Genomic DNA, 26,962 nt, shown 5'->3' on the forward strand with positions numbered 1-26,962 from the left:
ATATAAAGTTGAGAATCAGTTCCTTGATGCCCATAAAAGAGCTTTCTATGATTCTGACTAGGTTTGGATTGACTCTACAGATGAATTTTGGAAAAACCAATATCTTGACAATATTGAGTCTTTGTATCCATGAACATGGAATATCTCTCCATTCATTTATTTTTTCGTTGATATCTTTCATCAGAGTTTTGTAGTTTTCCTCATACATATTTTATTACACTTCTCATTACACATTACACTTCTCATACATATTTTCTTACATTTATACCTAAGCATTTATTTTGGGGAGTTCTAATGTAAATGTCAATGTATTTTAAATGTTAAATTTCACTTGTTCATTGCTGGTATGTAGAACAATTATTGACTTTTATAAATTAATCTTGTATCCCAGGACTTTGTTATAATTGCTATTAATTTCAGGATTTGTTTGTTTGTTGTTTCTTGGTTTATTCTTTTGGATGTTATACACAGATGATGTCATCTGTGAACAAAAAAGTTATATTTCTTCTTGCTCAATAAGTATAGCTTATTTCATTTTCTTACCTTAACTGCATTGTTAAAAAGTAGTGAGAGGAGACATCTTGCTTTGTTCCTGATCTTAAAAGGAATGCTTGAAGTTTCCCACCATTAAGTATGATGTTAGCTGTAGGTGTTTGTGCCTGTTCTTTATCAACTTAAGGAAGTTCCACTCTGTTCTTAGTTTGCTGAGATTTTAATCATGAACAGGTGTTACATTTGTCCCCTCATTCTCTAAATATTGATGCAATTGTGATTTTTTTCTTTAGCATATTGATTTGATGGATTATACTAATTGTTTTTTAAACACTGAACCAGTCTTGAATACCTGAGATAAATCCCAATTGACCCTGATGTAAAATTCATTTTATGCATAGTTCGACTCAATTTGCTAATATTTTCTTGAGGATTTTTTTTATCTGTGTCGATGAATGTTGCTGGACTGTGTTTTTGGTATTAGAGTAAAGCTGGCCTTATAGGAAGAGTTCACTCTGCTTCTGTCTTCTCTAAGAGATTGCAGAGAATTTATATAACTTTTCCATTAAATATTTAATGGAATTTGGCAGTGAATTCATCTCAGTTTGATGCTGTTTTGGAAGATTGTTAATTATTGATTCAATTTCTTCAATATGGGTAGGCCTATTCAGATTGCTTATTTCTTCTTGCATGAGTTCTGATAGATTATGGCCTGCAAGGAATTGGTTTATCTCTCCAGGTTATCAAATCTGTGGGCACAGAATTGTTCACAATATTCCTCTATCATCCTCTTAATGTCCATAGGAGCTATAGTGATATTCCCTCTCATGTCTGATATTAGTAAGTTGCATCTTCTCTGTTTTTTCTTAGCCTGGCTACAGACTTTTAATTTTTAAAAACCCATATTTTGATTTTGTTGATTTTTCCCTATTTATTTTCTGCTTTCAATTTCATTGATTTCTGTCCTACTTTCTGTGATTTCTTTTCTACTATTTAGTCTGAATTCAATATTTTCTAGTTTCCTAAGTTAAATAATTGATTTTTAATCTTTTTTCTTTTAATATTTACATTCAATGCTAGCAATGTCCCTCTAAACACTACTCCTACTGCATCCCATAATTTTTAGTAAGATATATTTCATTTTAATTTGGTTCAAAATATTTTTAAAATTTCCTTATGTTTCTTATTTGATCCATGCATAATGTAGAAGTGCTTTGTTTAATTCCAAGTATTGGGGGCATGTCCAGCTGTTATTGATTTCTAGTTTAATTTCATTGTGGTCTGACAGTAGAGAGTGTATGATCTATATTCTTTTTAAATTTGATAAGGTGTATTTTGTGACCCAGAATGTGGTCTGGTCTATCTTGGTGATTATTTCAATGTGAGCTTTAATCCAAAGCATAATCTACTATTTTTGATGAAAGAGTCTATAGAAGACAGTTATATCCAGTTGATTGATGGTGCCATTGATTTCAACTATATTCTTATTAATTTTCTGCTTCTGACTCAGTCCATTTCTGAGAGAGGTATTGAAGCCTCCAACTATAAGAGTGGAATCACCTATTTCTTCCTGCAGTTCTATCAGTTTTTGTCCTGTGTATTTTGAAACTTTGCTTTTATGTGCATACATATTAAAGATTTTTGTCTTCTTTGTGAATTAACTTCTAATTATTAGGTTATGCCTCTCTTTGTCCATGATAACTTTCCTCATTCTTCATTCTGCTCTGTTTAAATATAGCTATTCCTGTATTCCTTAGATGGTATGTCTTCTTCCATCCATTTACTTTTTAATCTACATGTATCATTATATTTAAAGTGAATTTCTTGTGGACAACATACAGCTATGTTTTGATCCACTCTGACAATCTGTCTTTTTTTTTTGAGAGAAGATTATGCTATGTTGCCTAAGCTGGTTTGAATTTGGGGGCTCAGGTAAACCTTCTTGTCTCATCCTTCAGAATAGCTGGGATTATAGATTTGCAATACCACGCCCAGCAACCTCTGTCTTTTAATGAAATATTTAGACTATTTACATCTAAAGGGATTCTTCTTCTTCTTCTTCTTTCTTCTTCTTCTTCTTCTCCTTCTCCTCCTCCTCCTCCTCCTCCTCCTCCTCCTCCTCCTCCTCCTCCTTTCTCCTTCTCCTTCTTTCTTCTTCTCCTTCTTTCTCCTCCTCCTCCTCCTCCTCCTCCTCCACCCAGGGATTTTATTTATATAATACACACACACACACACACACACACACACACACACACACATTTGAATACTTTGTCAGTTATTATTTTGAACAAATTTATCTATTAGATTAATGAAGAATAAGAAAAATATATTTTGAAAAAATTTTAGTTCCTGACCTATATAATTTTCCTTATGTCAGAATAACTTCTCAGCATTTCTTGCAAGGCAGGACCACTGGTGACAAAATTCCTTCAATTTTTGTTTGAGAACGTCTGTATTGTACTTCCCCCCCACACCTTTTTTTTTTTAGGGGTGGCAGGTACCAGGGATTGAAATCAGGGGCACTCAGCCTCTGAGCCACATCCCCAGCCCCATGTTGTATTTATTTAGAGACAGGGTCTCACTGAGTTGCTTAATGACTCACCATTGCTGAGGCTGGCTTTGGACTCACGATCCTCCTGCCTCAGCCTCCCAAGTCACTGTGATCACAGGCGTGTCCTTCCCCTTTGCTGGTTAAGAATTTTACAGAGTACAGACTTCTAAGTTGGTGTTTTGTTTCTGTTTTTTTTTTGTTTGTTTTTTCTCTCAACACTTTAAACCTTTCATTCAATTCTTGTGTGGTTACTGAGGAGAAGTCCGTTGTAGTTCTTACCCTTCCTTCTCTATAGATAAGGTATAGATAAGGTGTCTCTAGCTTGTCTCTAGCTTTGTCTCTAGCTTCTTAAAAAGATAAATTTTCCTGTTCTTTGATTTTTTCAAGTTTGGCTATGACATGGCTTGTGCAGATTTTTGTTACTGTAGTTTGATTGGTTTTGCATTTATCTTGCTTGATGTTCTTCCTGGATCTTGGTTTGATGTCTGACATTTTGACTAATTCGCCGTCATTATTGTTTCAAGTATGCTTCTGTTCCTTTCCTTCCCTCTGGTAGTCCTCTCCCCTGTACGCTGCATCCTTTGTAGTTGTCCCACAGTTCTCCCATAGTCTGGTCTGGTATTTATTTATTTATTTTCCAGACTTTTTCTCTTTGCTTTTTTAGTTTGGGAAGTTTATATTATTATCTCTTCAAGCTCAGAAATGCAGAGATTATTATTATCCTCAACTTCAGAGATTAGTGTCCATCTAAGGAGGACTTTAAAGACATTCTCTCTCTCTCTCCCCTGCCCTTTTTTTTTTTTTTTTTTTTTTGGTGTTGGAAATTGAACCCATAGACTCAGCATGAACTCTACCACTGAGCTACAACCCCTGGCTGACATTCTTCTAGCATTTACTTTTTGGCAGGAGAGGGGTTCTGGAGATTGAACTCAGAGGCACTTGACCACTGAGCCACATCCCCAGCCCTATTTTGTATTTCATTTAGAAACAGGGCCTCACTGAGTTGCTTAGCACCTCACTTTTGCTGAGGCTGGCTTTGAACTCGAGAGCCTCCTGCCTCAGCCTCCCAAACCACTGGGATTACGGGCGTGTGCACCACCACACCCAGCTTCTAGCGTTGATTTTTTTATTCTTCCTTAAAATTTCCATCTTTCTGTTTACATTATCCATCCATTTTGTATGTTCTCTATTTCTTTCATTAGAACCACTAGCACATTAGCCATAATTTGAGAACAAAAATTCCTGGTCTGGTAATTCCAGCATTACTGCCTTATCAGACTGTGGCTCTGATGCTTGTTCTATTTCTTCAAATGGTGTTTTGTTTTTGTTTTTTATTTTTATTTTTTCAAATGGAGTTTTAAACCTTGTAGTATACCTTATAATTTTTAAAAAAGTGAACGTGATGTGTTGTGTGAAACAAACCGTGGTAGGTAGGCCTTTAGCACTGTAGGGCTGAGGTATGGGGAGGGAGGGTCTCTACAGTACTATGACGGAGTCTCATTTTGTGGGGAACCCTGTCCCCTGGACTGCCGATTGCACTGGTTACTCAGCTTTTCTTTTCCTTTACAAGGGACAAGGTGGCTAATGGGAACTAGAGTTGGACTATCCCTTTCTCTGTGTGGAGCTGGGGAAAGGTGGAGCTGAGCGCGCCCTTCCCCCAGGTGGATTAGTAGGCTCTGTGAAAGCCCAGCAGGCAGAAGCACTGGTAAAACATTCTGTGGGGGTGCAGGCCTTGTGGAGAGCAGGGGGCTGGGCGTTCAGGATGGTTCTTTTTCCTCCCTGCTTGCTGGAAGAGCAAGGGACTTTCCCTTCAGTATCCACCAGTAGAGCTCCTGGAGGTGGGCTCCCTGGGGGCCTCCCCTTGACTGGACTCCCTGGAATTTATAACTCCCAGGATCCTAATTCTTCAGTTACAGCTTAGAGTTCCTCTGGTTGCTGCAGTGGTTTCTGCCTGTTGGTTTCTTTTCCAGCAAGTTGTGATTTTCTCTGTTTCTCCAGCCTCTGACTTTTTTTTTTTTTTTTTTGAGGGGCAGAGGGGCAGGGGTGATTTGCTCTGTACTTCCCCCTTCTCATATTTATAAGAAGACTTGTTGATTTTTTTAGTTTGTTCAGATTTTTCACTTGTTATTAGGATAGAATGGTGACTTCTGAGCTCCTGATAGGCTGGACTAGAAATGGCCTGTTATCCCCTCTTTACATAAAAGGAAGCCATGCACAAAAATATGTAGTCGTTTGCTCAAGGGCACTCAGCCAGGAAAGGGTACATCCAGGATTTGGGGATAGGTGTTCTGGGTCAAGAATCTGAGCTCTTAAGCACTATACCATTAAGAAAAACAAGCAGGGGGCTGGGGATGTGGCTCAAGCGGTAGCGCGCTCTCGCCTGGCATGCGTGCTGCTCGGGTTCGATCCTCAGCACCACATACAAACAAAGATGTTGTGTCTGCCGAAAACTAAAAAATAAATATTAAAATTCTCTCTAAAAAAAAAAAAGAAAAGAAAAACAAGCAGGTTGGAATGTTGGCAGGCAGTTGGAAGAACAGGGGTTCTTACCAGGAGGAGATCATTGAGGTCTATTAAATTCATACTTCACACACACACCCACACACACACACACACCCACACACTTGTCAGGGCTGCAGTACAGCTCACGGGTAGAACACTTGCTTAGTATGCTTGAAGCCCCAGGTTCCATCCCCAGCACCACATACACAAAAAATAAAATATTTAATAAAGGAACACATGCTTAGAAGGGTTGGCATAAAAATAATGCTTACTAAAATTCAGATTTAAAGTCAATAAGTGAATATTTTAGAGTAAGGGGAAAAAAAGAAATGAAAACTATCATTTTTACATATTACATTTCAACCCTGGTCCATGTGAATGGATATTATGCATTGAACCTTTTCACTTAACATTGTATCATGGTGATTTCCTTTTTTATAAATGATATTTAATGGTATCAATTAAGCCGTATAATAGTCTAGCTTGTTGATGGGCTAAAAATTAAAAGCCTGCTATTGTTGTTTGATACTTGATAATTAATGTATTTCTTTTGCAGTGATAATGTTCCACAGTTGTGAACTGTCTATTGAGTGATTTCATTGGAGACAGCCCCATCAGTATGATTAACTGGGTCATGTGTGTGCATAAATGTTTTGTGTCCCATTAATTTCCACAAGGGCTGTACCAAGTTTCTGAGCTTCCAGCATTGTATAATCATGTGTGTGTGTGTGCGCGCGCGTGTCTCTTAGATAAAAGTACAATCCCAATCAATATCAGGGATTCTAAAAGAACACTGGGCTGGGTGTATATAGCTCAGTAGCAAAGAAATTGCCTAGCATGTGAAAGGCCCTGAGTTTGATCCCAGCACAGAAAAAATAAAAAAGATAGGACCTCTTCTATGAATTAATGGAAAAATGTCTGACTTTTGTGTGTGTGTGTGTGTGTGATGGAGATTGAACCCAGAGCTACATCTGCACTCTACCACTAAACTGCACCATAGCCTGATGCCTGACTTCTTTTTAGTTTACATATGTGGCTTTGCATATAGGAATCATTCCACTGATATTTATTGAATGGATATCTGATGGATGAATCAATGAATGACAACCAAATAATAATAATAATTACTACTACTACTACTACTACTACTACTACTACTGGTACTACTATTTGGTACTGGGGATTAAACCCAGTGGCGTTTTACCACTGAGCCACATCTCCAGTCCTTTTCAGTTTTTATTTTGAGACAGGGTCTCACTAAGTTGCCTAAGGCCTCACTTAGTTGCTAAGGCTGGCTTTGAACTTGGGATCCTCCTGCCTCAGCCTCCAGGGTCACTGGGATTATAGGTATCCATAACCACACCTGGCCCAAATGATTCTAATTAACACACAGGAAGTTAATGGTAAAATTGAGATGAATTCTGATTCACAATCAATGCTCTTTATTCTACCATAACTCCACTTTTACTTCATTCAGCCAGACTTTACAATATATGCAAAGCATGGTGCTGAAAGCTGGGTACTACTATAAATAGAGCGCAAATGCCATTTAGAACCTCAAAGTTCAACTGAGAAACTCACATACCTCTCCTTCAAAATCTCATTTGTGAAATGAAAGGGCTAGCTTCAGAAATCCCTTCCAGATCCTGAATTCTGTGATCTTATGAAACCCTAAAAGTCCCACTTTAGGTACTAAGACTTTAAGCTTAGTTTAAAGAGCAATCTGAAGGAACTGGTGGTTTAGGATAATAATAGGGAATATTCTTTTTTTTTTTTTTTCCTTCTCTTCATTCATTGAGCACATAATAAACCCCAGACACTATTAAGTAGTAAGAAAAAAAATATATAAAGAAATTTGGCAAATCCAACATACTATATGCATTGTATTGTACCGGATAAAAGTACAATTCCAATCTCAATTTTTTTTTGTGTGTGTGTGTGAATATGATGCACTTAAACATCTATTCTGATGAAAACTTAGATGGAGAAGTGTCTAGAATGAAGCTTAAGAGGGAATCAGCTAATATTGGCCTAAGTTTATTCATAGTACTCCTCCAAACTAGTGGAGCCTTGGAGAATATTGACTTGTGTAGGTTTATCATGGGGACTAATAATTTCATCTTCGTTGCCAACACCAAGACAAGAAAAGATGAACACATGTGGACTCACCACTTCTCCTCTTCTACTTGCACGCCCACGGACTGGAACTTGCTGGGTGCTTTATTCTCTGCTGCTTTGTCAGGTTCTTCAGCATCATCCACCTGCAGAAATCATCAAACAAATTCAGTTGTTCCAACTCAGTCACCTTGTCTGAAAAACAAACATCTGCAGGATTACTGGAAAATTTTGTGATTCGTAACCTTTTTGTTCAATATTTGTGTACCTGATAAGAGCCATCGCTACTGTATTAGCAAGACCTTTGACTCTGCTGATCTTAATACAAAGCAATTTTATTCATTCCCAAGGTGGCAGATAAAGGTCTATGATTCCTCCATGAATTTCCAAGTACAAGTGTCCCTTGGTATCCATAGGGGAGTGGTTCCAGGATCCCCACAGATACCCATCCAAATCCACAAATGCTCATCTCCTCTATAAAATCACATTGGCATTTGCATAACTTATGTGTATCCTCCCATATTTTAAAAATCGTCTCTAAGTTACTTATAATGCCTAGTACTATGTAAATAGTTATTGTACTGTATTGTTCAAGAGAATCATAAAGGGAAAAATGTCTGTCCGTGTTCAATACAGATGCTTTTCTAAAAGACAGTTTTGATCTGTGGTTGCCTGGATCCATTGATACAGAGGGGTGACTGTGATTAATTACTTCTGTGTACTGCACTAGAAGGTAGTGTTACTTGGAAATGTGTTCTTGGAAGTTCTAAATTAGCAGATTAAATACTAAAAATGGAGGCAAATTGCAGGCTGCAGTGGTGCCCGCCTGTAATCCCAGCGATTTGAGAGGTTGAAGCAAGAGAATCTCAAATTCAAGGTCAGCCTCAGCAATTTAGAAAGGCCCTGAGCAACTTAAGAGAGACTCTGTCTCAAAATAAAAAATATGAAGAGCTGAAGATGTGGGTCACTGGTAGAGCACCTCTGGGTTCAATCCCAAATACTGGGGGTGAGGGCATATATACATATATACATATATTCCTGTATATACGTGCGTATATGTGTATATATGTGCATATATATTTGTGTGTGTGTGTGTGTGTGTGTGTGTATATATTGATAAGATAAATTTAAAAACATTGGGAAACTTACATTTTCTACACTATATATAAGAAAATGTAGGGCTGGGAATATAGCTCAGTTGGTAGAGTGCTTGCCTCATATGCACAGGGCCCTGGGTTCAATCCCTAGCACCACAAAAAAAAAAAAAAAAAAATTAAAATAAAGAAAACATAAGTTTCCTAGTCTTTTAAACTTTGTCCTTGATCTTATTACATATCTGTCTTTAGTTTTTATGGTTTGGGAAGGACTTCCTCACTCTGAACATAGTTTTAAAAGTTCGCTTGTATTTGTTTTTATACTTTCAGGTTCTCCAGGTGTGTTTTGTTTTGTTTTTTCCATATTTAGTTCTTAAATATCCACCATCCTTACATGTTTGCCTGGAAGATGTATATAGACATCTAATATTCCCTGACCCACTTGGGTCATCAGTTAATTTATTTAGTACTTAATTCATCTTTTAAATATATTTTTATTTTATACCATGCTTTACCCATCTACATTTGCCCATACATTCTCATATATAGAGAAATTTCTACATTCAGACCTCTTTACGGCTATTGATCTACTGGCCTTATTGCCCCTCCCTCTCCTCTTCCTACTATAATTTTGTAATCAATCTTGATATAATCCATGGTAAGTTTCCTGTATTTTTCTTTCTTTCTTTTTTTTCTTCCTCTTTTTTTTTTTTTTTTTAATGTAAACAGCTGGGCACAATGGCACACACCTGTAATTTCAGCTACACAGAAAGCTGAGACACAAGGATTGTAAGTTCAAGGCCAGCCTCAGCAATTTAGCGAGACCCTGTCCCAAAACAAAAAATAAAAAGAGCTGGGGATGTGTCTCAGTGGTAAAGCACCCCTAAATTCAATTCCTAGTACCTCAAAAAAAAAAAAAAATCCCAAAACAAAACAAAAATAAAACCCATAGGAATTATTAACTTCTTGAACATTGGAAAAATCTTTTCTGTAAAATCATCTAAGTCTTTACAGTATTAGACATCTTTTCTTTTTTCTTTTTTTTTTTGCAATTTATTCTGAGGTTTCTTCCCCTAGATTTTACACTTTCTCTTGCATCAGTATTATCAATTCACATGTATGTTTATTTAATTTGACTTAAAATTTGCCAACATTAAATTGGCACCAAGAATCTTTTGTAGTTTTGTGGGGAGATCATATTCTTTTCTCATTCCAAATACTGTTAATTGACATTTTCCTTCTCTCTCAGTCAGACTTGTCTATTTACTTGGTCTTTTCAAAGATCTGACTTTGGTTTAATGTTATCTGTTCTGTTTTCATTATTACCATTGCTTTGTTTTGTTCTTAATGCACTCATCTCTACTTTCACTACTAGTAATGTCTTCCTTTTAATTTGCTTTTCTTTTTCTGGCTTTTTGAATTGAATGTTTAATTTATAATGTTTCTTCCTTTTTTCTTCCTTAATTTCTTGATTAATTTCTTCTTTAATTTCAAAAGAACACAGAGCTGTGAACTTTTAGATGATAGCTCTGGCTAAACCCTACAGTGATTTACAGGATACTTGTCAGTTCATAATAATTTAGAATTCTCTCTTTAATTCTAGTGTTATTTAGATGTTTTAAAACTTTCAAATAGTTAGATTTTGTGATTGGTTAATTCCTAGTTTTAATGCACAATGTGTGGAAAACATGACTGCAATATTTATTCTTTTTTGGATCTAATGAAATGAACTTGGTAGGTTCATTAGTTTGGACTTACATCCCCCCTCACCATCTCTTCCCAAATATACATTGATGCTGATTTCAAGGACATCAAAAAAGAAAAGAAAAGTACAAGGCCCAAATGCAACGGACCTATCACCTGCAATTTCCCTTATTGTTTCAAGTCAATTGGGAGTCAGAGAGAAGGTGACCTTTTTATTTTCAGAGAACTTTTTAAACATCATTTAACAATCCACTTATTTGGGTGGTGTTGTTCTAGGGAAGATGATTTGTCAGAGACAAGTTTCATCATTTGCCATTGTACTTCTTCTTCACACAGGACATAAATTATGTCTCGGCACAAATGGACAAACAGTAAAGGAAATGAAACACTAAATCTTAGGAGTGCCTCCCAATTAGCCTGATGCCCTTTTATTTTTTAATTTGAAGAAGGAGAAAGCAGTTGCATTTTGCATACTGTGAACAATGAAGTTTAAAGCTCAGTTATTCTTGCTTTGCAACATAAATTAAGGGATGACAGATGTCACACATATCTAGATGGAGAGAAGTCAGACTCCCCAAACTAGCATGTGAAACTCATCTGAAGGTGAACTACTGTCAAGGTGGGAAGGCAGTGTAACCAACTGTTGCCAGTGGTCATTTTAGGGGGAAGTGGAGCTAGAGTAGGAGTTGGGGTGGGGAAGAAGGGGGATTTCATATTTTGTTCTGTATACACTCTATCACATAAATCATTTTTTTTTTTTTTTTTTTTTTTGGTAACAGGGGATTAAACCCAGGGGTGTTTTACCACCAAGCCACATCCCCAGTCCTTTTTATTTTTCATTTTGAGACAACTTCTTGCTAAGTGGCTTAGGATCACTCCGCTGAGAAGGCTGGCCTTGAATGTACAATCCTTCTGCCTCAGCCTCCCAAGTCGCTGAGACTGTAAGCGTGTGACATCATGTCGGCTCGTTTTGTAATTTTAAGAAAAAAATTGCTGGATTTGGTGGCACATCCTGTAATTCCAGCTTGGGAGGCTGGGGCAAAAGGATCAGGAGTTCAAAGCCAGCCTTAGCAATTCAGTGAGGCCCTGAGGAGCGCAGCAAGGCAGCAAGACCCTGTCTCTAAATAAAATACAAAAAAAAAAAAAAGAGAGAAAAAGCTAACGAAAGAAGGTGGGGGTGCTGGAGTTGTGGTAGAGCATTTGCTTGGCATGTGTGAGGCCCTGGGCACATAAATAAATAAGTAAAATAAAAGATCCATTTACAACTAAAAAATATTTTAAAAAAAAGAAGGTGGGGAGGACCTTCTTTCCTGTTTTCAGTGGTTTTTTGTGGTACTGTGGACTGAACCCAGGGGTGCTTTAGCACTGAGTCCTTTTTATTTTGAAACAGGATTCTTGCTCAATTGATGAGGCTGGCCTTAAATTTAAGATCCTCCGGCCTCAGCCTCCCAGTCACTAAGATTATAGGTGTGCACCACCATGAGCAGCCCTGTTTCCAACTTCTGTGGCACCTCCCTTCCCTCCACCTGGGGGTGGCTACAGCTCCAGCCTCCAGCCCCCTTCAACAGCCCAGCTCCAGCTGCCCTGGACTCCCCAGAACTCCAGCTCCAGCGGTCATGGCTGCCCCAGCACTGTGGGCACAGGGCCTGTCCCAGGGCCTTCCTGCTGAGCTTAGCTCCTAAATCCTGGCCACCTCACCTTCCCCCTTGTGTTCCCCTGGTTCTAGGAATGGTCACTCTTACTGTATCCCTTTACTGCTCTCAGCCTTCCCATCTCTGTGTAACCAATTGTGGGCACGAAGCAGGCTTCCATTTGAAAAATGAGCCTGGCTTCTGATTTCCTGAATAGGATTCTAACCGATTCCACATGGCTGGACCCGTGTAAATTAAAAACGCTTAGGATATCAGCCAAACCAGAATGCTGCAGCCTTACACCATGCGGTAGGATCAAAATCACCTCCAGAATGCAGAGAAAACAGGAAAAAAAAAAAGAAGCAGGGGCCTCAAGGATGAGAATGGAGTCCTCTGGGTTCAAGCCTCACCCCATGTACCCAAACTGCCTGCTCATTCGCATCAAAATGTTGGTGCCTTCCAAGCTTGAGTCAGTGCCTGTGAAGTTTATCTCTGTGATTCTCCTTCTTAGTTAGATCCAAATACTAACAAATGTTGCCTTTCTTCTTATTTTATATTATTTTTGTGGTGCTGGGGATTGGACCTGGGCCTCAGGCTAGGCAAGTGCTCTATCAACGAACTACATCATCAGGCCAAAAGCCACTTTTCATATATGATATCTAAGGTAATCGCCTTAAATTTCTGAAGGGAATTTCAAAATTTTCAAAAGAAATTGCAGAACCATTAAATCTCCTTAAAAAATTGAGAAAGTGCTGGGTGTGGTGGAATACATCTGTAATCCTGGCAACTCGGGAGGCTGAGGCAGGAGGATCCAAAGTTCAAGGCCAGCCTCAGCAACTTAGTGAGACCCTAAGCAACTTAGTTTATTTGGCTAATGGTGATTATAAAGGAGGATAATATTAATAATAACAACTAAATCTAATATTTGTTAAGCCCTTATTACAGCATGTACTGTGTTTAAAGCCTTATTACTCAATTTTTACTGTATCCTATAAAGTACCAAATGAAATAAGAACAATTATTGTTTTCATTTACCAGACGAGGAAACTGGGACCCAGAAATAATTGGCTCAAGTTCATATAGGTTATAGAGTAAATGGTTATAATGTCAGCTAGTAGGTGTGTAATAAATTAAAAGTGTGAGGATAAGTTTGGAACCCCTAAAGAGGTAAAGGGATGGGAGGGAGTCCAATATCCTAATGTCATGTATTTGGGGGATTAGTCTTTTTTGCTTTGGGTACTGGGGATTGAACACAGGGGCATTCAACCACTGAGCCACATCCTCAGCCCTATGTTGTATTTTATTTAGAGACAGGGTCTCACTAAGTTGCTTAGCACCTCACCTGAGGCTGGCTTTAAACTCTCTCTCTCTCTCTCTCTCTTTTTTTTTTTTTTAAGAGAGAAAGAGAGAGAGAATTTTTTAATATTTATTTTTTAGTTTTCAGCGGACACAACATCTTTGTTTGTACGTGGTGCTGAGGATCCAACCCTGGTCGCACGCATGCCAGGCGAGCACGCTACCACTTGAGCCACATCCCCAGCCCCAGGCTTTGAACTCTTGATCCTCCTGCCTCAGCCTCCTGAGTCGCTGGTATTACAGGCGTGAGCCACCGCAACCAGTTTAGTTTTTAAATTATATTTCTACATAATGAAATCCAATACATATTTTGCAGTTTGAATTTTTAGTTGTTTATTATCCTCCATTGTTGAAGCAGTATGATGTGGTGACATTAGATACTGAGGTATAGTCTTTATTTTGTCAACATAAGGTGAGTGACCTTTGGCAAGTTACTCAGTCTCTCAGTACTCATCTGAAGGGTAGTAATAATGATAATAAACCATGCACAGAGTGGCAGTACTGGTTAAATGAGACACTTATTGCTATAATTTGGATGTGGAATATTCTTCAAAGGCCCAGGTGTTAAAGGCTTAGCCCCAGCTTGGCACAGTTGGGAGGTGCTAGAACCTTTAAGAGGTGGGAACTACTGGGAGGTCTTCTAGTAATATGGGGCGTGTTCTTGAAGGAGATATTTGATCCCAGTCCCTCCTCTTCCTGGCCACCATGGGATGAGCAGTTTATACCATCACACTCTCTCTGCCATGGTATGCTGCCTCACCAGAGGCCCCAAACCAACAGGACCAACTGACCATGGGCTGAAACCTCCAAAACTGTGAGCCAGAATAAACCTTTCATCTTTTTAAGTTGATTACCTTGGGTATTTTGTTACAGTACTGGACAACTAACTAACACATTAATATCATCAAGTATCAGTATTTTACCATAATTTATATAGTAGAGCAAGACAGTTGAAGGAAGAGCCAAAACAGTTTCTTTCATTTACTAAAGTATCCTTTAGTCAATGGAATAATTTCTAGAGTAAAAACTTTTCTCCCCAACACTACATGTGGATTTTCACCCATCTTACTGGATGAAAATATTGATACTAGAAGTTGGATTTCATATATACAAATGCCTTATTCTTAGAACTATTTGGCAAGGAGGAGATATGACAAACCAGCAGAACTTGGGAAGTGATTAAAATAAGCACATAGAAGCTTTTAAATAAAATGAAATTAGGAGATAAGACGTAGCTCAGAGATACAGTGCTTGCCTAGCACGTGTGAAGTCCTGAGTTCATCTCCCATTACGGGGGGTGGGGGGGGGCGGGGAGCGGGGGAGAGAAACAGAAAAAAGAAAAGCAAGACTAACAAATAGTTATCCTCAAAATACATTGTCAAGTAAAAAAAAAGGCAAAAAATGTAGAATAGTGTGAGGCGTATGCTAATATCTGGATTAAAAAAAGGAGTAAATAAAAAAATTTGCTTGAAACTGTACAAAACATGCCTGCACAGAGATGCAAATATTGATTGTATCTTTGGTCACTGTACACTTTTTAAGAACAAGTTTGGAATTTTGAACAATAGAGATGTATTACTTACTGAAAGTAATACAAAATAAAGAAAAAAATGAATTAAATGTTGAGGAAGTAGAAACAGGTTAACACGCCTTGGTACCAACTATGTGCCAGATAGGAAGGCAACTTTCTATTATTATAGCAAAATATATATAACATAAAATATACAATTTTAATACTCTTGTTTTTGGGGGGAAAGGGGTACCGGTGATTGAACTCAGGGTCACTTGACCAATGAGCCACATTCCCAGCCCTTTTTTGTATTAATTTAGAGACAGGGTCTCACTGAGTTGCTTAGCGCCTCGCCATTGCTGAGGCTGGCTTTGAACTTGCGAACCTCCTGTCTCAGCCTCCCAAGCCATTGGGATTGCAGGTGTGAGCCACCACGCCCGGTTTAATACTCTTTTTAAGTGTGCCATTCACTGGCATTAAGTACATTCACATTTTGTGCAACCAGCTCTATTATCCATCTCCAGAATTTTTTCATCAGCCTAAACTGTAACTCTGTTAGGGTTAAAAAATAACATTAAGCCAGGCACGGGGGTGCATGCCTGTAATCCCAGAGGCTCGGGAAGCTGAGACAGGAGGATCACAAGTTTAAAGCCAGTCTCAACAAAAGTGAGGTGCTAAGCAACTTAGTGAGACCCTGTCTCTAAATTAAATACAAATAATAATAATAATAATAACATTAAAAAATAACACAGAAAGCTAGATTTTTGAAAACTAGATCTTCCAAATCATCCTATGAAGGAGAGACAAAGAAACTAAAGCTCAGGAAGATTAAATGGTTTGCCCAGGACCACACAGAGGGCCAGCCTCTGTCCTTCCCTGCTCCTTAATCCTTGGGTGATGGGAGAGGACTTGGCTTCTGGGGGAAATAGAGATGTGGGCAGCAGGCTGGCTGGGGCCTTGCCTCCTCCTGTATCATCTACTCCCAAGCCTCACTGATCCAAGCTCTTTTAGGAAACTTGACAACTTGTGCTATGGTAACCTGGAGGTTATAAAAAGGCATTTGACCCGTTGCCACTAGAGAAAGATTAATTGCCTTTTCAAAGTAAGCATTGCAGAACAGATTGTGAAAATACATCAGCCATTGTAAGAAGGTACCCTACGCCTGGCTTTTAGATATACGTGGAGTTGGTTCAGCGGGGATTAGAGGCCAAGTTGAGAAGTTACTATTCAGTGAACACCTGCAGAATGAGGCAGCACAACAGAGATGGAGAAAAGGAATGAATCTTCTCTGACAGAAGGTAGTCTTTCTTGTAGGGTAACCAAAGATAAACACGTGAAAAAGAAAAGACTGGCTGGGCACAGTGGTGTATGCTTCTAATTTCAGTGGCTTGGGAGGCTGAGGCAGGAGGATCGTGAGTTCAAAGCCAGCCTCACAACCTAGGGGAGACCTAAGCAACTTAGCAAGACTCGGTCTCTAAATCAAACAGAAAAAATGGTCTGGCAATGTGGCTCAGTGGGGTTTTTTTTAGTGCCCCTGAATTCAATTCCTATTATCAAAAAATAAAAAAGATAAGGCTGGCCAGGCGTGGTGGCATATGGCTGTAATTCCAGCGACTCTGAAGGCTGAGGCAGGAGGATCATGAGTTTGAGGTCAGCCTCAGCAACTGATCAACTTAGTGAGACCCTGTCTCAAAATAAGAAAATTTAAAAAAGGCTGGGGATATAGCTCAGTGGTTAAGTGCCTGTGGGTTTAACCCACAAGAGAAAAAACAAAAACAAAACACCAGGGGAAATCAGATCAGAACTGTCTCAGAAAAGCAGCCAACAGTGAACTGACAGAGTGGTCCACGATTTTTATGAAATGCGTGATCAAAGAGCCAACAGCTAGGCTGAAAGTGATGCACGTTCTTTGCTTGTGACGCTGGGACATGAGTTTGGGCTTTCAACACCACTGTGCTCCCAGCCTTACGCTCCCACATCGGTGAGGAGAGATGCGCACTGGTGTTCCACATGGTGACTCAACAGGGTTGGACACATAGCAGGGCACTGGATGACCCTGGCTATTCTTGGCTGTCCAGTCCCGTATGAGACTCATTAGGAATCGAAGGGCACTTTGTGTTTGATGGTGTTCATGTTCCCTAAATTAGCTTAGGGTTCAAGTCACACATTCAGTTTAGAGAATAAAAACAAGAGCTGTCAATAACAACTCATCTCTTCATAATTTGGGGTCACATTTACCCGTATAGGGAATCCAGAGCCAATCTTTTTTGTTGTTGTTGCAAATCTGGTCCTACATATAGCTATAGTGTTGTCAATGACAAAATAATAAACTTCTGGATAGAAAAAGAAATGTGCATATTTCTTAGTTGTGGTTCCCATTTCAAAGGGCCCAAGGGAGGCCGTTACCTGGATCCCGATAGACAGGCATCGGTTTTTCTTAAAGTCCTTCTTCCTGTCCTCTGTGGTGACTGTGGCTATGGTGGTGGTGGTGGTGACCGCGGCCGTGTTATTGCCCATGTGCTGACTCGCGGGGCCGTGAATCTGGGCGTTGGCGGCCTCGATGGCGGCTGTCAGAGCCTTCATACTGTCCAGGCTTTCTGTGGAGTTGCTGAGTCCAGACTGGCTGATAATGTCCCCTCGCTGGCCCTGTCCGTCCATGTAGGCATCCTGCGCAGACTCTGTGCTACTCTGGGCTGTGATAGAAATGAAAGGTTTCGTGGTAGTTCTGGGTGGGACTGGAGGTGGTGTCTTCTTATATGTTGTAATGCATGATGACACTGGAAGACAGTGAAAACAGAGACACTGTGATTCCTGCATGGGTCGGCGTTTCTGATCTTGTAACTGACGGCCACTGGAAATCAGGGAACACAAGACACTCTTCAGACACTGGACACGAAAACAAGCCCATGGACGGACCAAGAGAGATCCCTGCTGGGGAGACTGGGGGGCCTCCAGGAGGGGACACCCCCCACACAACTGAGGGAAGAGATGGGAAAACACCGACCTCGGACATGGAAGTTTCTGAAATGGAAATTGAGAATCATGGGATGGGCCCACCGTAGAAATCTTCAGGCAGCCTGGGCAAAGTCAGGGGAGCCCCTGCTTTCTCGGGAGCACGTTCAATATAGCTACAGCTACAAGAGGTCAGTCATTAGAGTCACCCTGGTGGCTGGTAACTAAATGCTGAAAGAAGAAGAAAGGAAAGTGAAAGGCCAGGAGCCTGCTGTCCTAGTGACAATAGGAGCTGCCCTGGGGGAGGCCTGGCAGCCATCTTGGCTTCCTGCAAGGTGCTTCCTTCCCGCCCCTTCCTCTAGTCCCTGTTCCTCCCTCCCTCCCTCCCTCTTCCCTTCCTCTCTTCCTTTATCTGGGTAGGCGCTCATTACACAAACTTTTGCTTTACATTTTTTATTTTCTCAGTGCAACTTCTAAGAGGGAATGTGCTGTACAGAAGTCACCTATGGGTAAAAATAAATTGACACGCTAGTTTGTAAATCAGTCTTTGAGGATGTGTTTGGTTTTTCTGAGCCTCATCCCCACGAGGCCTTCCTGTAGGGCCACTCACTCCATCCAGTCAAGGCCCTGGATCCATGTACCTTCTCTAAGGTCCTCCCTAGGCTCCCACTGAAGCATCACTATCTGATCGTAATACTGAATAATACTGAATAGTTAGCTTTCAGGTTTCCATTTGTAGAGCATGATTTAGAAAAATACAGAAATTTTTTTTTTTTTTAAAAAAGAATCATTAAGCTGGTCATGGTGGTGCACACCTGTAATCTCAACAACTTGAGAGGCTGAGACAGGAGGATCACAAGTTTGAGGCCAGCTTGGGCAACTCACAAGACCCTGTCCCAAAAGTAAAATTTTAAAAATGGGCTGGCGATGTAGCTCAGTGGTAAAGTGTCCCTGGGCTAAATCCCCAATACAAAAGAAAAAAAAAAATAACACCAAAAAACTCTTAAGTCTCCAAGTGGGAATGCCTATCAGTAAGAAACAATTCCTTAAGCAGTTTCCTGGAGACTTTTGTGTAGTTCTCCTAAAAACCAATTTGAGAGCTGGGGGTGTGGCTCAGTGGCAGAGCCCTTGCCTAGGATGTGGAAAGCCCTGGGGTTGAGCCCTGAAACAAAACACCTCATAAAACAATTGCAACTATTTCTCACCCACCCCTTCCATGTTTGTTTGTTTTTTTCCCCAGTACTTGGGATTGAACAAAATAGACCGGGCTGTCTACCACTGAGCAGCATCCCTAGCTCTTTTTAAATTTTTTAAATTTATTTTGAAAACAGGGTTTTGCTAAGATGCTGAGGCTGGCCTTAAACTTGGGATCCTCCTGCCTCAGCCTCCAGAGTGGCAGGGATTACAGGTGTGTACCATTGTACCTGGTCCCCTTCCATGCTTTTCCACTCAGAGATGAAGTTCCTGTCATTTCCTTGAGTCAGCTAGACCTGGCTACCCTGTCCAGACTTGTTGCCTATGGTTCTAGCTGCTACTTGGGCCATATCACTGAATCAAATCCAATATTTCCTCAGGCCACTCAAAATATCCTACAATGAACAGAAAGATCCTATCATGCTAACCTGCTCTCCACCGCCCTGTGATTTGGGAATAATTTTCTTAAGCAAAAGAGAGAAAACAGAGGGCTGGGGATGTGGCTCAAGCGGTAGCGCGCTCGCTAAAAAATAAATATTAAAAAAAAAAATTCTTTCTTTCTCTCTTTCTTTAAGAGAGAAGAAAGGAAAGTGAAAGGCCAGGAGCCTGCGGGTCCTAGTGACAATAGGACGAGAGAGAGAGAGAGAGAGAGAGAGAGAGAGAGAGAGAGAGAGAGAGGAAGCAGAAGTTATAATGGGCTACTTCCCAGAGAGTGCCTGAGAATTGAAATAATAAATCATGCAAATGCCACATTACAATGTCATCTATGCTCTCCAGAAGGTAGGGGTACATATATATATATATAAATGGGGTCACCTCTCAGTTACCTAGATGGATGATTGATTGGCAGAATCTCACTCCAAGAAAACCTTCCATTTACACTTACTGCCTGAAACATACACCTTTACCATTTGAACACAGTAACAATAACCATCCAGCTTCCTCATTTTTTGCCAAGATGCCTGAGAAGGGATGCCACCAGTGGAAGATCGGAGTGTCCCCGGAGGGCCAGCAGCAGAGAGCCAGCCCAGCCCCAGGTTCGTCCCCTTAGCCCTCAGTTAAGCCTCTGGCCAAGTCACGTCCACAGGAACGATGTTTATCTGCTGCCCCACTCCATTGCATTTCAGGCACTTAACCCATCAGGGAGCTACCTCAGTTTCCCAGGACAGTTTGAAGGGTGGTCAGCCTGCTCAGTCCCAGGTATACAGGCGGGGTGGTGGGGGAGACAGAGTTAGAATAGAATCTCTCTCTCTATTTGAATCTAGTGAAAATATATCCTCGCGTCACTTCTTGTCTTTACAATGTGAAACCATGACCTAGTTCAAAATGGAGTCTCAGGTCATTTGACCCACTCATGTCGCAAGGAAGCTAAATAACACATTCCAACATCCAATGTCTGATCTTTTTGATTATTTATTTACTGCTTATCGGTAGCTCTCACCAGTTTCCTCTTTCAGTATGGATAATCAAAATTGAACAATGCAGCCCATTATAATACTATTTTGTTTCTCTGACATACAGAAAAGCTCTTGCCACGAGCCGGGCATGGTGACACATGCCTGTCATCCCACCGGTTCGGAAGGCTAAGGCGGGAGGATTGCAAGTTCAAAGCCAGCCTCAGCAACAGGAATTTAAAAGGAATTTGGATCTTTTTACCTTTTTTTTTTCCTATTTATTTATTTATTTATTTATTTTTGGCACTAGGAATTGAATCCAGGGGTGTTTAACCACAGAGCCACATTCTGAGCTTATTATTTATTTATTTATTTATTGAGACAGGGTCTCACTGAGTTGCTTAAGGCCTCATTAAATTGCTGAGGTTGGCCTCGAACTTGTGATCCTCCTGCCTCAGCCTCCCGATCCACTGGGATTACAGGTGCCAGGTCACTTCCTAATTCTTTGGCACTCCAAGGGTGCTTCAGAAACTCACTCAACTAAATCTCTCCATTTTTCCCAGGATCACTCTTTCCTAGCTTTGTAGGCTAAGCCCTGAGCTCTTTCTTCTAAGGGTGTCCTTTCTAAAAATATGACTCTCAGGGATTCATCACCAGGGGTGATTTGGAACCCACCAAGAAGGTCTGAGTACCAGCAGGCAGAGAGAGGCCCATGGAGGGGAAAGACAAGCTAATAAATCTCGTCTGGTCTAAACAGAAAGGGAAACTGAGTGGCTTCTACACGGTGAGACACCTCATTTGTTAAGAGGAACGTTCTTAAAAAGAATGACTTAAAAACACAAATGCTCCCTTAAATCAAGTGGAACTTGAAAAAGAAATGATGTATTTAAATCATGCTTATTGCTTTTCTTTAACCTGATATGTTTATTTGTTCACTTCAAATAAGACGACTTCTCTTCTTCCTCTGGGTCCTGGCTGAAAGAACTCCTATTGGTCCCTCCCTCCCTCCTACCCTTCCCTCCTCCCTCCCTCCCTCCCTCCCTCCTACCCTTCCCTCCCTCCCTCCCTCCCTCTCTCCCTCCTTCCCTCCCTCCCTTCCTCCCTTCCTTCCTTCTATCTTTCCTTCCTTCTATGCTGGGATTGAACCCAGGGGCACTTTACCACTGAGCTACATCCCCAGCCCTTTTTAAAATTTTTAAATTTGAGACAGGGTTTTGCTAAATTGCAGAGGAACTTGCAATCCTCCTGCCTCAGCCTCCTGAGTTGCTAGGATGACACAGGCTTGTGCCACCAGCAACAGGACTTCTATGCATTGGTAAGATGAGTCCCTAGATACAAAGCTGCAGATGCCAATGACATTATTTTTATTCAGTTCACACTGCAGAGGACAGCACAAGCAGAAGCTGGTATTAACATCTGATTTCATAAGTTGTAAAACTATGTTAAATTAAAATTAAATAAAAAGGTTACAGAGATACAGAGAAAAACAAATGAGAACAGCTTCCTATCATGTCTGCTTCTAGCTAACTGTTCCGCCTTGTCTATATTTGCGTTGAAAGCTAGTGCTAGTGTTGCAAGCCACAGTCCTTTGGCTGAACCAGGAATTATTTTGTTCTGCAGTGGTGAAGGTTTTTTGGCAAAATATCTACACTGTCTTATCCCTGGGTATCTTTTGTGATCAAGAGCATACAAGTATCAGGAAGTCACAAAACAGATGTGGAATCCAACCCGTTTTCCTTTTGGTACCAGGGATTGAATGCAGGGGCGTTTAAACACTGGGCCACATCCCCAGCCCATTTTTGTATTTTATTTAGAGACAGAGTCTCGATAAGTTGCTTTGGGCCTCACTAAATTGCTGAGGCTGTATTTGAACTCCCAGTCCTCCTGCCTCAGCCTCCTGATCCACTGGGATTACAGGCATGTGCCACCACGCCCAGGTGTATTGACTTCTTAATAAATTCCTACTGGCTAAGCTAATGGGTCATATACATAAATTAGCTATGTTGAGAAACTGTTTAGCAGTCCTTGGTTACTGGATTTCAGAAATTCTTTCAGGGGCTAAGGAGTGGCTCAGTAGTGGCTCAGAGTGCTTTCCTAGGAGAAGCCTGGGTCTGATCCTCAGCAATGCAAACCACAACAATAATATATATATATATATGTATGTATATGTGTATATATATATATATATATATATATGTGTGTGTGTGTGTGTATATATATATATATATATATATTTTTTTTTTTTTTTCAAAATACATGCTGAACATGGTGGCACACACCTATAATCCCAGTGATTTGAGGCCAACTTGGGCAACTTAGCAAGACCTTGTCTTGAAATACAATAAAGAGGGCTAAGGCTGTAGCTCGGTGGTATGGCGCTGCTGGGTTTTATCCCCAGTACCACAAAAGAGAGAGAGAGAGAGAGAGAGAGAGAGAGAGAGAGAGAGAGAGAGAAAGAGAAAGTCCTTGAGGAACTACAGATACAAGCATGATACAACAACAAAAAGAAACTGTCGGGGCTGGGGCTCAGTGGCAGAGCGCTTGCCTAGCATGTGTGAGGCACTGGGTTCGATTCTCAGCACCACCTTTCAATAAATAAAGGCCCATAAACAACTAATTTTAAAAAAAGAAATTGTTAAAAATCTAAAGTTAATAATAATTTTAGATACAGTCGTAGTCAAACGACTTCTTTCTGATGACGTGTTATCCCGCGTTATGAAGCAAGCTGTGATCTGATCACCTTTGAGAAGTGGCAGCTTCTGCCAGGCACTGGGCCACCTTTGGATTAGCTGTGACTTGCACCAGATGTTTTCCTCTGACAGCGCTGAAGACCACCAGAGGGAAGGGCTGCCTCAACCCACAGTCTAGTTTCTGCTCAGGGCAACATGATGGACTCTTGACTTGGTCTAGATAAACAGCAGTTGTATAATAAATGCTCTAAAGGAAAGTTTTTTATTACAAAGATTTTAAAGATCGAATGGCATTGATGGGGGGGTGTTGGAACTCACTCTTATCACTTGCTAAAGTTGATTGTATATATCTCTTCCCAGCTCTGTGTTCAACTTGAAATTGACCATGGTGTGGGTATTTACACCATAAAAACTGACAGATGCTGTAAATCAGTAAGTTGAAGCATTTCTGTGTACAGAGCAGAGAGATATTCAAAGTGCTGCCGGCCGAATGGGGCTGGTTCACAGATCACTGTACCTGGTGTGCATGCACTGTGCCCTGAATGCTGAAAGTAAGCTTTTAGAAACTTTCTAGCAATTTTATAGTCTTTCGTCTGTTGAATGAAATACAAAGAAAACAGTGGGCTAGGTTTTAGTGTGTCTTTGTTTTTTAAACTTCCTTTTTCTGGTAATTCATCTTTATTGCATTTTATCCGAGTGTTGATCTACAACAGATGGAAGATCAAACAGAAAACTGGTCCCACACCACAGAGAGCTTGGAAGGACCTATACAGACATTTGCAAATTCAGAGAACAGTGCAGACAGAGGCCGTGCAAGTAGGATGAAGAACATGTCAGAGAGGTAAACTGAGCCTACAGGGTGCTTTAGAAGGCAATATGATGCTGGGTGCAGTGGTGCACACCTGTCATCCCAGAGGCTCTGGAGGCTGAGGCAGGAGGATCGCAAATTCAAAACCAGCCTCAGCAACTCAGTGAGGCCCTAAGCAACTTAGTGAGACCCTGTCTCAAAATCAAACATAAAAAGGGCTAAGGGTGTGGCTCAGTGGTTAAGCACCCCTGGGTTCAATCCCTGATACCTAAAGAAAAAGAAAAGAGAAGAGGTCAAAAGGAAAATGAAATGTGAAGCATCTGAGTTAGGGATATAAAGAGATGACTGCAGTAACACAGAATGGGGACTGGACCTGAGGTTTGAATGTCAGGTAAGGTACTTATTTCTGAAAAGGCATTAAGAATGGAAGTGTGGTATCCAGAATAATAGGAGGATCTTTGGGCTGTGTGTTATTCTGTGCTCCTTGGCTCCCCCGTACCTCTCTCCACTCTCATACGGTGCTAGAGATGAAACCCAGGACCTCATACATGCTAGGCAATTGCTCTTCCACTGAGCTCCATCCCCAGCCGTGGGCACCTTGCTTTAAGAAGAAATGGATGGGTTTAAGGAAAGGGCATACTTCATTTGGAAAAGAAGGAAGACAGAGGAATTCACTGATTTGGAGGGTGGCTGCCCAAGTACAGCGTGGACTTCTGTGTTAAGTCCCCAACCCAAACCACAAAGATAAGAGGTCAGAGAGTCATAAAGAAAAATCCTCTAAACCAGGCTTGGTGGCCCAGGCCTGAAATCCCAGAAACTCAGGAGTCTGAGGCTGGAGGATTGCAAGTTTGAAGCCAGACTTAGCAAGGTAGTGAGACTCTCAGCAACTTAGCAAGACTCTGTCTCAAAATAAAAAATAAAAAGGGCTGGGGGGATGTGGCTCAGTGGGAAAGCATCCTTGGGTTCAATCTCTAGCACCAAAAAAAAAAAAAAAAAAGAAGACAAAGATAGTCATCAGCTATCCAAACATGGAATATGAGGACCTCACCCAGGAGTGAGCTCTCAGTCCCTGGAGATACAGAAGCAGAGATCAGCTCTTTTTTTTTTTTTGGTCTGAGAGGTTATAGAAATTGTACCAACAACTGACAGACGGTTGAATTTGGTGACAAGATTTCTTTTAAACTGAAGACCCTATGGCTTCATAAATATGAATGGAATCTGGAAGAGAATCTGAAAAGCAGATGCCTAAGAGTTGAAGAAGGAATCCCAAAGAAGAGGCTAGGGGAAGAAGTCGCAACCAGGCTCTTCGGTTGTCATGACAAATGTTCTGGCATCCCGGGGAAGTATTTTGAACCCGGGGAGAATGCAACCGCTAACAGAAAAGTTTGCTGCTGCCGTTTCCGGTCAGGCCGGCCCAGAAGTCTTGCACTTCACTGTGAATCTTAGAGTCCTGCTGTTCATGGCACTGTGCCTTGGCAGACTGGACTCCCCTCCCCGTCAAGTGCCAGACAGACCAGTGGTCTGGCTCAGGTCCTTCACTGGGAAAACACACAAGCTCAGGTGACAAGAGAGAGGCTGAGATTGCAGAATTAGTCCAGACCCTCCTCGCCATGCCAAGATTAGATCTTCCTAACCTTCAGAGATCCAGACACTGTGCTAAGAACTTAACGCGAGGGTCCCACTGTCACTATTCAATCGACGGAAATGTTAAGGTTTAGAGGGTAACAGGAGTTCCACTTCATGCTTTGAATATAACCCTTGAGACTTATTTTAAAATGAACATTTTTTTGGTTTGTTTCCTTTCTCTTCGCCCTCTCCCCACTCCCTGCCTATAAGGTGGGGGGAACAAGATAAACCTTCTTCCCATCCTAGGCCAAGTTATCTGTCCTTGAGCAAACACACCACAGGAGTAAAGCAATCGACTTCAGGATGGTAGGAGAGGACCTAAGAAGGGGCTATCTCTAAAGTCTACAAGTGAATTATGACCCCTGACAGGACACACCTGGAATGTAGCCTTTGAATCACCCCTTGACAGTGAGAATCACAGCCTCGGGGACAGCAGTGCCCTGTGTTTCTCCTTTGCTAGCAAAGCAATAAAATAACTCTCCTTTTTCTCAAAACTACATCCTCCTCATTGGATTGGCCTTGGGACCAGCACCGAGCTTTCAGGAATAAGAGCAAGAAATGATTTGATGTCCCTATGTCACATATCTACCAAGTGGTGAAGTTAGAATACTTAGAGCTGCACATTCCAGTTCTTCATTAACCCAAACCACTGGTATTCATGTCCCTAACACACACCATCAAAGTAAAAAACAACAAGCCCACTGCACCCTGTAAGAACTCATCAAAAATTTAGTGAATGATACTCTGAAGGTTGAGGCAGGAGAGTCACAAGTTTAAGGCCAGCCTCAGCAACTTAGCAAGACTCTAAGCAACTCATCAGGACACCGTCTCAAAATCAAACATAAAAAGGGCTGGGGATGTGGCTCAGTGGTAAGGTGCCCCTAGGTTCAATCCCTACCGCCAAAAAAAAAGAAGAAAGAAAAGAAAAGAAAAGAAAGGAAAGAGAGAGAGAGAGAGAGAGAGAGAGAGAGAGAGAGAGAGAGAGAAGGAAGGAAGGAAGAAAGATAGAGAGAAAGAAAGAAAGAAAAAAGTTTAGTGAGCGAAGAATTCCCAGTGGTCAACAAGGAGTACACCAGCTATGATTTAAAATCTTGTACTCAGGTGTGGTGGTGTGGGCCTGTTAGTCACAGCTACTGGGAGGATTCCCTGAGCCCTGGAATTTTTGTTTGTTTGTTTTTTTGGGGGTGATGTACCAGGGATTGAACTCAAGGGCCACTGAGCCACATCCCCAGTCCTACTGTGTGTTTCACTTAGAGACTGGCTCTCACTGAGTTGCTTAGAGCTTTGGTTTTGCTGAGGCTGGCTTTGAACTCACCTAGCAATCTGGTCTCAACCTCCCAAAC

The 26,962-nt window shown here is 40.9% G+C and overlaps 1 protein-coding gene across 16 annotated transcripts in view; it reads right to left on the bottom strand.

Annotated features, from left to right (window-relative positions):
- Nucleotides 1-26,962, bottom strand: part of Dlgap1 (DLG associated protein 1) — a 364,173-nt gene that overhangs the window by 54,425 nt on the left and 282,786 nt on the right. For 12 of the 16 annotated variants that reach the window (XM_076836478.2, XM_076836477.2, XM_076836483.2 and 9 more), the window contains 2 exons: nt 17,362-17,732; nt 7,715-7,806 (listed from right to left, as the gene is read on the bottom strand). In XM_076836478.2, the coding sequence (XP_076692593.1) occupies nt 7,715-7,806; nt 17,362-17,732 (463 nt within the window). The remainder of the gene's footprint in view (nt 1-7,714; nt 7,807-17,361; nt 17,733-26,962) is intronic. The other 4 variants (XM_076836479.2, XM_076836491.2, XM_076836492.2 and 1 more) reach the window with 1 other exon arrangement.

The sequence above is a fragment of the Callospermophilus lateralis genome, chromosome 17, assembly GCF_048772815.1.
Source record: "Callospermophilus lateralis isolate mCalLat2 chromosome 17, mCalLat2.hap1, whole genome shotgun sequence".
Classification (NCBI taxonomy): Eukaryota; Metazoa; Chordata; class Mammalia; order Rodentia; family Sciuridae; genus Callospermophilus; species Callospermophilus lateralis.